This window comes from Molothrus aeneus, chromosome 4 (genome assembly GCF_037042795.1).
Source record: "Molothrus aeneus isolate 106 chromosome 4, BPBGC_Maene_1.0, whole genome shotgun sequence".
NCBI classification, from domain to species: domain Eukaryota; kingdom Metazoa; phylum Chordata; class Aves; order Passeriformes; family Icteridae; genus Molothrus; species Molothrus aeneus.
In genome coordinates, this window is record NC_089649.1 from 27,622,505 (window position 1) to 27,639,743 (window position 17,239).

Genomic DNA, 17,239 nt, shown 5'->3' on the forward strand with positions numbered 1-17,239 from the left:
ACTGCTTAACAAAGCCATAGATACTGCTAAGATTAAGTACTGTGTTCATCTGTTTTTCCCACTTCTCTTTACTGCCACATTGAGCAAGTGCCTACACTTAAGCTGTTCATTGTATTGTCCAGATCTTCTTCTATGGCAGAGAACTCTTTGCATCATGCAGAGAAAAGCAGCAGTGTGCCCAGATAACACAGGCATGGTCCTTGGCCAAGAAATGCACATTCTGATGAATCACCAGACCCTCACAAAAATGTTTAATTACTTAAGATCCCCCCACTATGCAGTTCCTCCTCCTTGATGACACTAACTTCCCTGTTTCACACACTAGCTTTTCTTCTAAAGTTCTTAGGGTGTTCCTGGTATTGGTAGCCTGAGGGCAATGTCTCAAGGCAGGAACAATCATGAACAAAAACACTGAATGATGAACAGGAGTTCCTGGAGTTAGAGTGAACATCAAGCTGAGCACTTATGTCAACATTTTTGAGAAAAGAGACAATTTTTGCACAGGCTCTTTTTTGTGGCTTTGTCAGACATTAAGTTATTTTTCTTCTTAAGCCTTGGCAGGGCTTCAACTGGAATGCTTTATCTGTCCAAAAGGCAAAAATGTTCATCAAAATGAGAAGACCTGGAAGAGTACAGAATCTCTATTAGCAGAGATCTTCTAGAGCAGATTATACACCTATTTATTAAAAGTGCCAGTTTTATGATTTGGCTGACTTGGGAGAAGAAGATGGAAAAAATGGTCCTTCCATGACTATTTCATACAACTGTTAGGAGCAGCTTGTCCATCTTTCTTACTGCTGTGCACTGGTACAGGGAAAGGCTGTTCAGTACATCCTGATGAGAATTTTCCTGTGTAAGGGTGCAAGCAAGTTTGAATAGGCCAAAAAGGAGTTCACAAAGGAAAGATACTGGCCACTCTTCCCCTCAAAATTAAACTAACCCAAATTGTCCACATCAAAACTTTACACTGAAACATGACATTCTTTTGCATGGAGCTTCATGGAAATTGCCATTCTTGAGACAACCATAGTCCATGTTTGTGGACCTGCAGCAAGGATAAAAAAATCAGGGAAAAAAAAAAAGAAAAAGGCTGCCAGGATAGTGAAACATGAGTAGAAGAGAAGGTCTGATTTTGCTGCTTCTGGTGTATCTCTGTTGAATTAATGAATCAGGATTTCTGCTGCTTGGCTGTTAAATATATGCAGCTGCTTTCTTGCATTGATATATAACTTGACTACTAGAAATAGGGCTTTTGTCATATTTTGAAGTTTTGGAGGTTGGCCATGGCCAAAGCCAGGCTGGTGGGCAAAGCACAGTAGCATTTCTTGTAGGACTGAAAGACATGGAAAGAAACCTCAGCACTTCACTGGTTTAATCCTGTGTATATGAAGAGCTATTGCTGGTATGGTTCAGCCATCTTTTGTTTTTTTAAACTCACTCTATAAGGGGGATTTTCTTGCTTTCTTATTTACATATTATAGTTCTTATGACTCTTGAAATTTACAGGACTTATGTTTTTAAGTAGGGTGATGGGAAACATTTTCTGCCAGTGGTTTATGCTGAACATGTATTTAGGAGGCCAGTTGCATGTTCCCACCTTGCCTTTGAGTGCTGCAGACAGTTGTTAGTGTAACTTAATGTACTGTCCAGCAGGTATTCTGTACATTTTATTCTCTGTGCACAAAACCAATAAGCAGTTGGTCTGTTAAGGAACCATCTTCTGTTAAGAAAACAATAAATAAGAGAAACAGGAACAATTCAACCCATCTGTCTACCTCCTAGGTCAGGAAGTCCTCTTACTGCCTCATTCAGTGCTTCAACTTTTGGAGCACAATTGATGTGCAATTCAGATCCTATCCAAGATTCCCAGCTCCAAGAAACATTAATTCAGAACCCTCAGGTAAATACCAGAAGTGTTGTTTCATCTCTTCTCCATCTTCCCCTGCTTTTTTTGGTAGATTGGTTTTTCAGAGCGGTGAGGAAAGAGGGGTATTGACTGAAAAATATGAACTGGCGAATAATCTCTTGCTCTCTCCCGCACACCTAGGTGGCAGAGAGAGCTATGGCTGGGAATAGTTGTTTATTATGCCAAGGGATTTTCTTCCCCAAACTGTGCACTGTCATGACTGTAGCTCAATCCATCTAAGTATAAGAAAAATCAAAAGTCCTAAGTCTGTTCTTTGGGAGTTGAGTAAAACTCTTTAGTAAGACTTGTACCTGTGCATCTGAAGACTTTAGGTGTGCCTTTTGCTGAACTTGTTAAACAAGATTTCCACTGCTTTTTTACCTAGAGGACAAACCCATGAGAGAGTCTGTATTTATTTTGAGATACTCATCTAAACTGACACAATGGCGGTATTCACCCTGTAGCATACAATGGTAATCTTACACTGTTCCCTTGCCTCCTGCCCCCAGCTAAAAGCATTGAATAAAATAAATTTCATCATAAGCAGCACTTTTTCCCTTATATTCTCTTCATTGGATGACTAAAAGAAGTTCTTCATATAGTGTAAGAAAATATTATAAACAATAAGAACATTCTCTGAGTAAGAGATTCGCCAGACAGAATTTGTGTATCTGTATAGTCATTACACTGGTTAAATTAAATGTACTTACTGCTAAAGCCCACAGACATCATAAATACCAATAATCTAGTCCTTGTAAACCTCAGTACTCTCTGATTCAGAACAATTTAAAAAGTGCTTTAGGGTTTCTGAAGAAAGACTCCAGAGGATGTACAATGATGTACCCAAGAGGAAAGCTATATACATTAAGGGATGACTTTACACAAAGGCTCTAATTCTCCATTCTCCCACTCTGCCCATACTTGTACAGTTTCACAGTAAGGTGGATTTGCTTTCCTCAGGCAGGAGAAATGCTACAAAGAGCTCTTAAATAGGAACACAGCAGTGACCTATTTTCAGTTCTTCCATTCTTATTTCTAGGTCTTTTATATACAGTGTAATGAACATTCAGCAGTGAAAAGACAACAATAACTGACCAAGTACATTTGCTGACATTCTAAATACAAGACTAAAAATAGTTAGGAGACTGGACAAAACTGGCAATGGGTCAGGGGCTGACCTGCAGAGCAGTTCCCCAGCTCAGGTTAGAGCTATGAGAGACCTCATGAAATGAGCCAGTGACCAAGCCAGAGTGAACATGTGTCACCCTCTCTCGTTTCATTTGCTTACATAGCAAAGAATCTTTGCAGGAATTTTCACAACTTTAATGTAGAGCTGCCATGGGTATGGTTGGAAAAGATGACATTTATACCTAGAAAAATTTTATTCAGTAGTGGGATTGAACTGTATTGCAGGAGAGGCATGGAGAAGCTCATAGTGTGTCTTTCCTACAGGCTTTATCATTATGATATTTACAAACACTGTGACGTATTACAATAGAACTACAGTCTTTTTACCATCTCATCTGCTTCTGAAAAGTCAAACTTTCTATTTGGGAGGAGGAAAATAATTTTTCGTCATTTAGGAGGCTTTTGCAAAGCTGAAATTAAATTCTTCAATTCCAAAAGTGAAAACTGGAAGTGATTTATAACAAGGATGGGTTATTTTTGCTCATTTCACAGCTTTTTCAAGAAAACTCTGATTATCTTAAGCAATCACTCACAGTTATAGTACCTGTCTTCCTCCACATACGTGTATTTCTGAGACAACTCCAAGAATCTAAAATCTGTCAAAAATGAATTGTTGGATCATGTACTCCACTCTACTATAAACTGCTAACTTCTAGAAAGCAAGCTGGTTTGGAGTACTTTGGCATACAATACAAACTTCTTTTAAGAGCTTCAACAATGAGGAAGGAATGCTTTCCTTTTTTTCAGTAGATGTGTACTTTAAAAAATATATGTGTGAAGATAGAACATGGACATTTGACAGTTGAACACTCAGTGCTTATTTTGCTGAAGCACCATTTCTGCTTTGCTTTTTTTCCTTAAGGCCCATGTCAAAAAACCAAATCAGCCATATAGTGGTATTCATGTTTTGTAGATGGAAGTGTTTAATTTGAAATTACTAAGGCAATCTTTTTCCTAAATGGATGGTCACAGCCTGACTACAAAGCATTCATTAGTGCCTGAGTGCAAGTGTTAATAAAGGAATAAAAAAGGAACTGTCAATCAGGAACTACATGATCGTGCAGTGTTCTTTTCTTTTAGTAATCCAGCTTTGCATTTCCTTCCTGTTGTGAGAATTTTATGTGCTGAGTTAGTTCAGTGCAGAAACAGACTCAGAGTGCCGAGGAATACAGTCACTTCTATCCCTGAGTTGCTGAATCACTTACCCGCCACTCCTGCTAGTTAATAGTAGCTATTTTTAGTTTATGGTGGAAAACGCTCTCATGGTGGCAATGATACTTCAAAACAGTTTGGGAGCAAAATCATCTGCTTTGAACGTCTCTCAGAGCCTGTGTGGGTACGAGCGCCTCGCTGTTATTTCCCAGCGCTGGCGATCTAGGTCAGCCTGGCGCGCGGGATGTGGCACTCGCTGCCTCTTTCATAACTGCCTGGAAGAGTTCTGGGGTCATGTTTGTAAACACTGCTGCCATGTGCGCGTAAGCACGTGGCGAGACACCGGCATGACCTGGAGTGCCGAAGCCAAGAGGTAAAGCTTGGCGCCAGTGTGATGTCGCTGCGCCAACCAGTGCCAGCGCCCCGGCTGGCGCACGCCCCGTGCAGCCCTGGGAGCCACCACGGCGCGGTGTGTGAAGGGTGAGTGGGAACCTTTTCCTGAACGTGGCACACGTGGATGTGTGCTAGTGTTGATGGTGGCCCCGCAGGTTCATCCGTCAGTGTAAGCAAATGGCAGTGCTGAATTGTTCTTAAGAAAAATGGGACTCCTTTCTGCCCTAAGTCACTAAAATTGGAGCCCACATGGTCCCAGAACACAATGCAAAACTGTGACTCTTAGGGAAAAGAGCTGTATAAGGGCACATTGCCAAAGTTTCCAAAATGACTTCAAAGACACATAACAGAAACTTCGTGTCTGTAATAGCTTTTTGCTGGCTTTGCACTGATGAAATTAAGACCATGTTTCAGGCATTTGAGGAAGTAGCTCCTAAATTATTTCTGTTTATCAGAAGTTGCGTGATATGGCCAGTACAAACAAAAGTCACGAGTCTTTAATTTCCTCTGAATGAGAAATAAGCAGATTCAGCCACCCAAACCTATGCAAAGTTTCATCTCACGCTGGCCACACACTTTATATGCTTTAAGGAAAAAAAACCAAAACATGTGAGAGGGGGAACAGTCTGTGGTCAATGTCCCTCTCCATTGTAGGGGCTCTGTTTCAAGCGCAGCTCCAAGTCTCATTTGGTTTGACCTTTCCTGGGGGAGCTTGAGAATAGGACAAAGAGTTAAAGTGTTAACAGTCTCTGCTGAGTCTGCACTCTCGGCCAGGCAAGCCAGAGAGGCGGCTGGAAGAGGGTGTGCTCGCAGCAGAGGGTGAGCGGGAGGGGGTGCGGGGAGGGAGAGTAAAACAAAAGGAGAAAAATAAACTGTGCACACCCCGAAACAAAACAGGGGAACAAGTACAGAAAAAGTGCTCGTCTTTGAAGAATGGGAACTTTTCTGTTTGTTTCCCTCCATGTAGTTATATCTTGTTATCTGAACTCGAGGTACGGTAGATATATGAATCCTTGAACTCTGAACCGGTGAGGAGAGTAGCAAAAGTAAGTGAATGCAATTTTAGCTGAGCAGCTGGAAAGAAACAGGCTTTGTCTTTTTGTGCCTCAGCTATAGGAGGCCATTTAACGCTGTAACACACAGCTGTTCAAACCTCTTTCTTATTGTATGCCAGTGGCCTGCTAAAACAAAGCAGAACTAAGGCAGTCTTCTCTGAGTGACAATGCAACTCTGGTTTTAAATACTAGCTGCTCTGAATTATTTGTGTTTTGTTGAGCCCCATCTCTTAAACCTGGACAAGACTTGGTCCCTGGTTTGTTAGTGGGAAATTAAAAAAATAAAAGTATCCATTCATTTCCATAGGCTTTTTGAAATCCTGCCCTACTGTAACCGTTACCCAATTCCTTAGTAGTGTTTCTGGAAAGCAGAAAAGTACCTTCCTCACTGTTGTGTGTACATCCAGCTAGCGCTCTCCAGTGCTACTACGCTATCGAGCAATGAAGTTTCTATTTTTGACTCACTGTGGACAACCTTGCTCTAAACCCCTGGCCTGAATATTGCTTAAATGTAAAATGAGTAAACCTGAACAAGCTAGCAGCTCCACAGCCCATCAGAGCCCTGCCTTCAGCCACGACTGCTGCAAGCAGCCAAGACCGTGGGTGAAACACAGAAGCTCTCACAAGCTGCAGTGTGGTGCCCAGCGGTGCCGGGGACACCCAGGAGGGTGTTTGTAAACAGCGTGGCCACGTGCACGTGAGCCACGTGGGCCTGGGCTGGCTGAACCTCCAAACTGCTCTGGGGAGACGAGCAGCTGCGGGCAGCAAGTCCAAATGCTCCACTCCATCTTTTTCCAATGTGTTTGCAGTGGTGCTGTATCTCTAAACATGCAGGGAAAAAATCCATCTGTCCTTCACGGTCAGCTGCATCTGCCAGCATCCAGAGATGCTGCATGAACTAAATTACCTATTGGATTTTATTTCCAAATGCAGTTCATCATGGATTGTATCACAAGTCCATGAATATGCTGAAGTTAAATAGGGTGGTTGGTTAAATGCACTATGTAACCAGGCAGGCTGAGCTAGGACTATGATCCATAGCAAAGGAATTCTCAAAGGCCAGAGACATTAAAGATTACCATCTCCAACTCAGGTCGAGGAGAAGAAGGTGGACTCTTGAACAGAAAGCTATGAATGCTGCTATGGTTAATGTCAGGTCAATGCAGGCTTGTGCATCCCATCTCCAGCAGAGATTTCTGACAACAAATGAAAATTGGTTTTATTTTGGTATTTTTTCCTCCTTTGAGCTCTGCTACCAAGTGTGATGGCAACATGAAAGTTCGTGGACCCTGACAAACCTTTAATTAATAAAACAGATCAAATGGGAATTGTGTGGTAGATTGGAGCTGATGTACATGAATGGCTTGCAGACTGTGGGAAATCTTGCCTGAATGAATAGGAGGATCAAGGGTATTAAAGGGAGTTAACTGGAGTACCTACTTAGAGAAATGTCATAACTGTTTCACACACTGTGATTAACTGACACAACCTACTATTTTTAATTATTGTTATTTTAACAATAATTTTAACAATAATTTTAACAATTCAGAGTTGCCATCCTGAATTATTTGTTTAGAGGTACATGGAGACGTACCATTTTACAGTGCCAGTAAAATGGAGATAACATTCTTCTCTGCATCCTTTCTCAGTTGGAGTGGAGGGTTTAAACAGTGCCACAAAGCAAAAAGCCATCCTTTTCCCTGAGGAGATTTATTTAATTTCCTGAGTTGTTTTGGATAAGCACTGCTGATTTAGAGGTCCGAAAGTTTGTGCAGCAAAACCAGAACATGTTGTCAATCAACAGAAAATGCTACTGAAAACCAAATTCTAAAAAAAAGTGAAAAGTGTCTAGTTTCTGTTTCTTAAAATTGATACTTCTGTTATCTTAGTAAGCAGAGAAAACGATCAGTAAACTTCTGAATGAGCAGGAAGGAGGGTAAAGCACTGGGGTTTAGGAGATATGGGTTCAGTTTCCAGCTATACCACAGCTTTCCTGTAGGTCTTCTAGGGTTAAGAAAAAAAAGGCACAGAAATGAATGACTCTAGCAGGGTTTGTACCACATTGCACGATCTCTGTGTGCTTTGGCTCTCAGTTGTTGCTTATTAATTTTATACCCTTTCTCTCCTTCTTTGCGTGTTTTGCCTGCTCATTAACATCAGCACCCTGGGGAAAAGGCTGCAGCAGTTCTGCTTAGGAACTCCTCTGACACACACACACACACACACACACACACACACACAGAGCAGGCACTAATAGCAGCTTTGCTTTATTTACTGCAAATATTGATTTTTTTGAAAGGGAGCTGCCTGCCTCTGCTATAAACAAGAGTTACTAACACTCTGGCCCCTTGTGTGCTGCCAGACCCCTTTTCTCTGCCTCTTTTACTGAATTAAATAGTAAGACAGAACAAAAATGGCTTATGTTTGTACAGCCCCAAGCACAGTGGGATTCTGTTTTGTGGCTGGGATATGAGGTGCCTCCTAATGTGCAATAATTAATTTCACTCTATCCACTCTCCTTATATTTAGAAGCATCAGAGTTGCCATCCTGAATTAGACTCATGCTCCAGCTTGTCCAACAAAGTATCTCTAACCAGCTCACTGTTTCAAGAAAAAGCAGCTATTCTGTTAGTAGCTAGACCCACTCTTCCAGAAGCAAACTTCTTATTCATCGGCTGGAAACATTTTATAGCAAAATCCATGTTAACTTGCAACTGCTTTGAAAAGCTGGTTTTCTAAGTAAAAAATTGGTTTTTAACTTGTATAGCTGTAGTCTTTCCATCCATTTCTTCTCCCTGTCCCCACAAAAAACAGAAAAAAAAACCTCCAAAGACCTACCTTTCTTTTTCCCTTTCTTTTTTCAGTACTACAGAGTATATGATTGACTAGGTGCCTCACTGCCTCAGGTGTCTCTGGTATAGCTTTGCAAGCCCAAGAAGAATGAATAGGGCTTTGTGAAAATGGCAGTTTGCAGGATCACAAGTCAGCTGACATTGGGAAAAAAAAAGCCACCTATACTTAATGTATTGTCAACTGTACAACATAGACACAGTGGAAAAATAGATAGAAATCTGTTTTCCTGCCTGGTTTCTCACTTCTCAGGCAGTACACAGAGTAATAGAAAGAAAACAGATCAGCACAGTTCTTGGTTTTGTTACTGCTTTTTCACACCTACAGAAGCTTCTGTGCATTAGGGATTACAGGGAAGCAGAAAAGTACAGGTCTGAAGTTATTTAGGAAAAACAAATGTTCCATGTAAAGTATGGAAAGCACCATAGAAACAACAGAGAACTGAAAGGCTGCTGTATTTTTCTGCTTTGTGTGGTTTTCATCTTTATGAATATCAAGAGTGTTTTTCCCTATTTGGTCTGTATTTTCACTTGCTCCTAGGTATGTGATGTGTACATTTGCAACTACCTATGCATGCAATGGGAAACACACTAGCACACATTTTCCTTCCCACAAAATGTCTACTAGATACACAAAATGAAAGAATTGTTAAATCTGACCCTTTCCAGTTGTTCAGCTTTCATGTTTTTGATTTTTAGTGTTGCCATTTAAGTAATACTTCAGAGATGTTTTGGGCAGACAAACTTAAAATTAAATAGAAAAGCAAGCAAAGGAGTACAGAGGGAACAGAAATTTGGTAGCCAGAAAGTATGTTAAAATTTGTAATATGTGTGCACACATACTACTGCTCCATATCCCAGGAAGAGGTGAGTCCCATGTATTTGCCAGCTTTCATAAGTTCTCTTTTAGGGATAAATTGCATTTGTTTTATTAAGCTGTACATGCACTTGGAGCTTCATGGAAATACCTCACTTCTGTGGTCTTTAACTTTGGGAAAGCAGTAGAAACTCCTGTTTTACTGCAACAATTCCTTTACCTCATTTTACCGTGAGCAGGAGAGTCCAATGCTACTTGCACACAAGAGAAAATATGCAATCATTCTTTTCTTTTTTTTGCTTACATAAGAGCTGAAAGAGTTTTGTGTCCTTTGGCAAGTATAAAAATTTTATAACTTCAAAGAATGTGACTTCAAACACAAGTGAAGTAGCACTGAAAGAACAAACAGATTAAACAAAGATGAAAAAAAGCATTGGGGGCAAGAAATGGGGGTGAGTGTTGCATGAACAGTTGTCTTTCATTTGAAGGGACAAATCTGGAAAGATGCTAAAGGACACAGAAGATGAGGGCAAAAATCTCCCTCCAGAATCAGGCCCAGAGTTAATGTTTACCCTTTGATCTCTCTAACAGTGCTAGAATTGGCAAAAGAAGGAAAAAACAGTCAGCACAAACTCAGGAATGCCTTTGTCACATATTCTCTCAACATGCTTTACTCTTGCTTGCTACCTTCTGCTGCCCAGAACAGTACAAGCTTAATGGGAACTGTGGGTCAAAAAAAAAAGGCCAGAAAAGAAAATGAAAAGTGGTTAAAGAGCTTACTGAAACAGAAGCAGATTCTGGATATGACACAAATCATTTTATCCTGCAAATGAGAAGACACCACTGCAATGTAATTACAAAATTACAGTGTTGTAATAGACATCAACAGAAAATGGGAGCAACCAATGTGAACATACAACTGCTAGCAGAAGCCATGTGTATAACAAGATCTGTGATCAGCCTTCCTACTCTGTTGCATTACAGTGAATACAATGACTCATCCAGACAAAGTCAGAATGTGGAAGAGACATTTGTACCAACTGCTTCCTTGCTATGAGGAGAAAACAGATCTTAGGATTCATTTTGTAAAGCGAGTAATGTGCTTTGCACAATGTTCTGAGTGCTTCCTGCAAAACTGCCTAAGAAGTCTGAAAACATGTGCATGGGACCAGAAAAGGAGCATTAGAACCTCTGATAATAAGGTCCTACAGCACATGCAGGGCATAGGCTTCAAGTGTCTCTGAAGACCAGAACTGGCCTGACAGGTTTGGTTTAGGTCCACAGGTAAGAGCAGGAAACATGTTGTCAGTTGGGTGCTTCTGACCAGCTACAGTGCATTTTCACAGAATCACAAAATTTTTTTCTCTGCAAGGAATCCCTAATAATTAACACAATTAGCACCACTTTTCCCCTCCTTTTTTTTTTTTTTTTTTTTTTTTAGCAACAGATTGTTGGCATTATTCATTTGGTTGGGTAAATGCAGAAATTTCCACCGAGCTTCTTACATCTAATGGAGATCCCAAACTTGCCTTGCAGTGGTATAAGCTTTCGTAACAGCAACGCCTCTTTGTGTCAACATGTCTCATTAAGTAATAAAGACTTTCAGCTATTTGATTTTACTCATAAAGTTAGTGGGATTCACAATTTCTTTCTTGTTCTTTAAAAAGGGAATTGTTCTAGTATCCTAACAGGCAGTGAATCATGCTTAATTAAGGAAAAAATATATAACCATTTACAGTGGGATTCTTATATTGTAAAGAGCTGGTTTGCCATAAAAGCTTTTGGGACTTGAATTAATTATACATTTTTAAAAGGGGAGGAGGGGCACAAAAATAATTTGAAACCTTTGCAATAATTCTCTTAACCCCCATCTCATACTTCAGGTCAGTCTGTTCCAGACAAACCCATCAACACAGCCGAGACTGTGCTCAAGTGCAGAGTAAAAAAAACTACAGCATTTGAGAAAGGATCCAGTGGTCTAGAATGCAACACAGATGCAGAAAGCTCAGCCAAAACCCAAACTATGATATGAGTTCTTAAAACTCTTCATTTTTTTCTGTCCCCCTCCTCCACTGTCGTGAGGACTAGGGACATTCCTAGAACTCTGTCCTCACTGGCTGCATCAAGGCAGCTGCTGAGGATGCTGGGACACTGTTTGTAAACACTCAAACCACGTGCATGCAACCACATGGAGAGTCATCGTCCTGACCTAAACCTCCCCACTTGGTAAGCTGGGCTTTTGCTGCAAAGGAGCCAAATCCTTTCCCAACACGTTGTGACTTAGAGTACTCACGCCAGGACACTGGAACACAAACTTGGACTGCTGATGCATTATTGGAAAGGAGATTAGGCAGAAGAGTTGTTAAAACTTTAGTCATTGAAATGTGAGTTTAAGGACAGGGTAGCTCACGTAGAGTGCTGAAGATGTTCTTTATACAGCTGCAAAAATTCAACTTAAACCTGGAAACTTCCCCTCCCCTGTGCATACACCTGGTAAAACCAATATTGCTATGCTGGGAAAACATGTGGAATATATTTGAGGTTAGAGGTAATGCTGTAGAACATGCGAAGATTATTCCATGTTGTCTAAATTGCATCATAGTATTTAATCAGAGTGCAGCTGGTACTGCCCTGTACCTGGGGAAGACACTTCCAAGGGGTATTTGATTATTTAGCTATTCCTGGTTATCTTAGCTATCTAAGCACTCACCTGCTCATTTCTTTGAAACTGTCTGTTGTGGTTTAACAAAACTTTGTACTTGATTAGGCTTAAAATGCTGAATTTTCCTTTCTTGCTGAACTTGAGCATTGAACAAGCCTATTCCTTTCCACACTGCAACAGAAATGCCTCCTGCATTAACATTTTATTTTTGTTTTAGTAAGAGGAAAAAAACACACACAAGGAATTAGGTCAAATACTGCAAGCCTTTATTCGTCTGTAAGAATTAATCCTTCTGGGATTTCTTGCCATATGTATACTACAAGGCAACAACACTCCAACTTGGAATCCCCACCTCCACAGAAAACTTTGCTTTTTAAAGACAGCCTCAATTTTGTTCAGGTTACTAAGATGATTCAGCATTCTGGAAGGTGTTTTACAGAGATGAACAAGCCTGCTTGAAAAGACAGACAGGAATCTAAATCTTTATGCCATTTATTTGTTAAACTGTTTTTCAAAGCATGGCAATTGTCTTTAAAGTAACCTCAGATTTAAAATTCTTTATTGTGAAAAACTAGTAGAAAACTCTTTTTGATCCACCTATAAGTTAGGACTTATTTTTTTTTTTCATTTCAAGAACAGTATGAGATACATGAGTAAAATTAGTTAGCTGTTATTTCTGTTTCTCAGACCTTATTTTTCTCTACCTTCTTCCTCCCTGCTACGTAACGCAAAGCACATTCCCAGTATTTTAATCCAAACAACCTTTTTGGGTCAGTCATCAGCTGTCCTTGGGATTAGTCCAGCTGATGCTGGAGGGTCAGAATTTTATTCCTTAACCCCACCATCTCTGCATCCACCCACTGAGCAGTTTCATAGCAAAATGGGTGATTTTCCATATATATATATGGAAAATTACCCATATATATATAAATATAAATAAATTTATATATAAAAATATATTTATATATACAGATTTTTTAAAGAAAACTTATCTACCCTAAGGTAAGGCAGAAGTGATTTCTTTTCAATGGGTGACTGAGAGGAGGATTACTCATGGTACTTTCCATTTGTAAGGCTTTATTATCTAGGATTATTGGGACCAGGTATGCAAATTGAACATGTAAGCAGTGATGATGTAGTAGCAACCAGAACTATGGCAACTTGTTAGTAGTTACTTGTTCAGTGTTCAAAGGCTTATTTCTGCTGCAGAATGTCACTAAATGAGTAAGATGGTACTCACTGCCTTATGAAATAAGGGATGGGAATAATGCTGCAAGTGTGATTGATTCATACAATTCTCTTTTTGGCTTTCAGCCATGATGCAGTCATATGCTTTATCTCTGTCAGACTACAGCTTTTTTTTTTTTTAATAATGAATCATAGTACATCCCACTCCATTTCAGAACCAGCACATTGCCTTTCAAAATGATGTCACAACTCTTAATGCTGCTGGCTGACTGCCTTAACAGCAATCAGAGTGCTGGACTAAATAAATACTGTATATTATTTGCCAAAATAATTTGTGGTTGTGTTCTCCAGCACAGTTTCCAAGATAACCACCAACTCTACTTGAAACTTGGCAACTTTGTTCTACCACTTTCAAGCTCCAGTTGTGAAGCTAGCTTACAGATGCTGCTACCATGCCTAGAGCTACTGTGCAGCAGCCCAGTGAGAGAGGCAGAGGGGTCACTCCCTGTGACCAGCCAAATTTGACAGCTCTTCTGGAATTCCACCTTGAAAAATTGTCAGCTTTTCGATAAGGACCTTACTTGGCTCCTGTCGAAACACAAAATACATCTTCCACTTGGAACTAAATGGAACAAGGGATTTAAAGTCACTGCTAAGGCACACTGATAGAAACACTACTGTCCATGCAACTTAGGAGTGAAGCACCCCCTGTAAACCTGACCAGAGTCAGTAACATTAATCCAACATGACCTTCATGTTTTTTCAAGCAGCAGATTTGCTCCAAAATATGGTTAGGGGGTTTTTCCCCCCTTTTCTTTAGGGCTATTTGGCTCTTGTTAATATTTAAGAGAACACTGTGGAGGACACAGGCCAGCAGCATCTGAAGTGCTTGGGCAAGAAGGAACAATCCCATCCAACTTTGGCAGCTGAAATGTCAATTTCAGCAGCAGCTACAGGTTCTCCCAGTTCCACATGCAAAAGCCAAAACATTTACAACCTCGTATTTCTGCTACCCAGTGCAGCACTGGTACCAAGAGTCCTTGGAAATCTGTCCATCATAATAACTCAATAACTCCGCAACAAGCGCTCATTTCTTGTTCTTTAAACAATGCTGACATGCCAAAGTCTAAGACCATGTGCACTATATAAAAACAATATCAGTTTTTCTGGCTAAAAGCCACCACAATGAATCACCACAATGCCAAAGTTCTCATTAAAAACCTTACTACCAACAGTGGTAGTTCTGTAGATTCATGTGCCTTAGTGTCTCCTGTTCAGCCTTGTCTTCTTTTGAAGATTTGTTCAGAATGGGCAATACAAAAGCACTTTCTGAGGTTCCCTGGATGCATTTACAAAGGGGTTTTTTATGCCACTTCCCAAAAATGTAACAACTCTTTCCACTGAAAGATGACTTTTGAGTTCTTCATTTCACATTAACAGCAGTTTAGTACCACCACCAAAACACTGTTGTTTTCCACAGCTTTGCATTTCCTTTTTTCCCTCCTCCCCTCACCCTGGCTTCTAGATTTAAATGTTTTCTGACTTCACTGGCAGGGGTCATTCTAAGCTTTCCAAGAGAGAGACAAAATACTGCCTAGCAGAGATTTTTTTCCCATTGGTTCCAAATGGTTATTTTCTGCGGGATAAAATCCAAGATGGGTACATTGTTTCACAGAGTTAACAGCAGCAGCCAGATCCCGCTGTAACTCCAGTTTAGACATTACTATTGATCATTCACTTCTCCCTGTTGAGTATCTTCGGCAACCACGTTCTGTTTTGCACTTTGCAGCCTCCAAAGTGCTACAGTGGAATACACAAGTGAATGTGTGACTGTACTCACCCCCTGCTGCAGTAAATCAACCTGCCATTAACACGCGAATGGAACGGCCTCATTAACCGATAAACAACACCCACTGACCTGCTTTCACTAGGGACACTGTTATCTGTTCATCTCTGAAACTCCTCAACTTCACATTGAAAGGAAGAAGAAGAAAAGAAAATGATGCTGAACATATATTCGGAGCTGCCGATCACTGCTCAAAACCTGCACATTGGCACGCCGCTCATCATGGAAAGCAATTCTTGTGATGAGATCTTAGGCTGCAGCGTTTCGATGAAAGCACGCTAGACCGCATCACTTTTCCCTTCACCTCACTCCGAAAAGGAAAATTACTTAGCAGAAAAGAGTCTGCTGAATTTCCAACACTCAGACCGCGAGACGAAAAGCGCCCTTTTAACTCTGGGCAAGAGAATCAGTGCTGGTGTCTAAGGGGGTGATTTAACGCCGATAAACGCCGCGATGCGAGCGAGCGAGCGCACACTGCCGCGCGTCCGACTCAGGCGCGGTGAGGTTGTTGCTCTTGTCTGTCATCTGGCGGGGAAAGAGCCTGACCTCGCCGAAAGCGTTCTTTTAGAGGAACACGCTCGGGAAAGTGATTCTCCTTTTCACATTGTGCCCCGACGGCGGGGTTTAGCAACGAGGGCGAAACACGCGTGTGGACCATTGCAGGGAAAACGGGAGGCCTCGCTCCGAGCCCCCGCCTCGCCCGCACGCACTTCTCCCTCCCGAGCCCCCGGCACCGCGCTCCGCTCACCGCCGCCCTCGCCCTCCCCAGCCCCGCGAGCCCCCCGCCTCTCTCCCCTCTCCCCGGGCTGCGCCCGCCTTTGTGTCCGCCCGGGGCCGGGGAGCGGCACAAAGCCGGGGCGCCTCCGGCCGCCGTCCCCCGTCCGCAGACAAAGGCGCGGGGAGGGGCGGCGAGGCGAGGCCTGGGTCCGGCCCCGCGGGGAGGGGGCGGCGGCGGCACCCCCGCCGCCCCTGTCAATCAGCCATGTTGGGGGACCCACGGCGGCGCCCCCTCCTCGCCGACCCCCGGCGGCGCGGCGCGGCGCTGCCCCGCGACACCTCCCGGCGGTGCCGGGCGGGGAAGGCGGCCGGCGCGGGGATCCCGCTCTGACCTCTGCCGCGTCCCTCAGCCTCGCCGACATCCAGCACGCACAGCCCAGGCGCCGCGCTCCCCGCTCCTACAGCGCCGCCATCTTGCTTCCTTCTGCTCCTTGGCGAGCGCGGCCGGGCCCCCGCATCAATATGCGCGCGGCGCCCTGACGTCGGCGCCCGCCCCGCGCACCGCCCCGCGCGCGCGGCACGGCTCCCCCCGGTCCCCCCCAGCGCGCGGCGCGGGGGCGCCCCCAGCACCGTCACCGGCGCCGTCCCCGTTCCCGACCGCGTGAGGCTTTTTTCCCGGCTGCTGACGCTCTTTCGGCCTTTTGGGGATTCCCACCCCCGCCCTCTTGCACCCCTCCGCCTTTTCTGCTTTCGCCGGTGGGTTCGCGGGACGCCCATGGCCCTCCATGCGCCAGCCGCCGCCACCCCCCGTGGGACACCCCCCGTGCCGCATCCCTCCCGTCCCCGGGGGCCCGCGGCACTTTCCCACGGCCCCTGGAGCCCGTCTGCTGTGCGGCGGGCTGCTCTCCCCCGGCTGCGGCGGGAGGCTTGAGGGTGCAGCTCGGTAGTGCGCGGTGGCCGGCTGACAGAGTAAAAGAAAAAGCCAAGAAAGAAAAGTGGAGGTGGGGGGGGCGGGGGGAATCGACAAAACCTCCACAGGCTTCCCCAAAATGAAGCCCTGTGCCCGCAGACACCGAGCTGCCAGCGGGGATTGCTCAGCGCGGGGTGCGCGGGACACTCGTTCCCGGGAGCGCCCGCAGCCCCGCGGCTCGGTGCGGGACGAGCAGGACCAGCCGCACCGTTCCCAAACTACGGGCTCGGGGCTCGCCGCAGGACAATCGGTGTCGTGCCCGCGGCAGCTGGAGCCGCAGAATGAGGTCTGGTTGCCGGTCCCAGCCCTGGGAACGGAGGTTGGTGCCCCCCAGCTTGCCAGCCCCCGCCGGCGGGGACAGCTCCCCGCTGCCATCCCCTCCGTGCGCCGCTCGCCGCCTTTCACCGGCGGAGCTGGAGCCCTTCCAGCTGGGCAGCTGCGGGGAGCAGAAGTAAAAGTATGCAAAATCGCCTCTCTGCGAACCGGCGCTGGGCTT

General features: G+C 43.7%; 1 protein-coding gene across 2 annotated transcripts in view; it reads right to left on the reverse strand.

The window, feature by feature from the left end:
• The window catches only part of TET2 (tet methylcytosine dioxygenase 2), a 70,750-nt gene extending 54,478 nt beyond the window's left edge, over window positions 1–16,272 (reverse strand). For both annotated transcript variants that reach the window (XM_066548155.1, XM_066548154.1), the window contains exon 1: window positions 16,166–16,272. In XM_066548155.1, coding sequence (XP_066404252.1) covers window positions 16,166–16,195 — 30 coding nt within the window. In that variant the 5' untranslated portion in view covers window positions 16,196–16,272. The remainder of the gene's footprint in view (window positions 1–16,165) is intronic.
• Window positions 16,273–17,239: the final 967 nt, after the last annotated feature.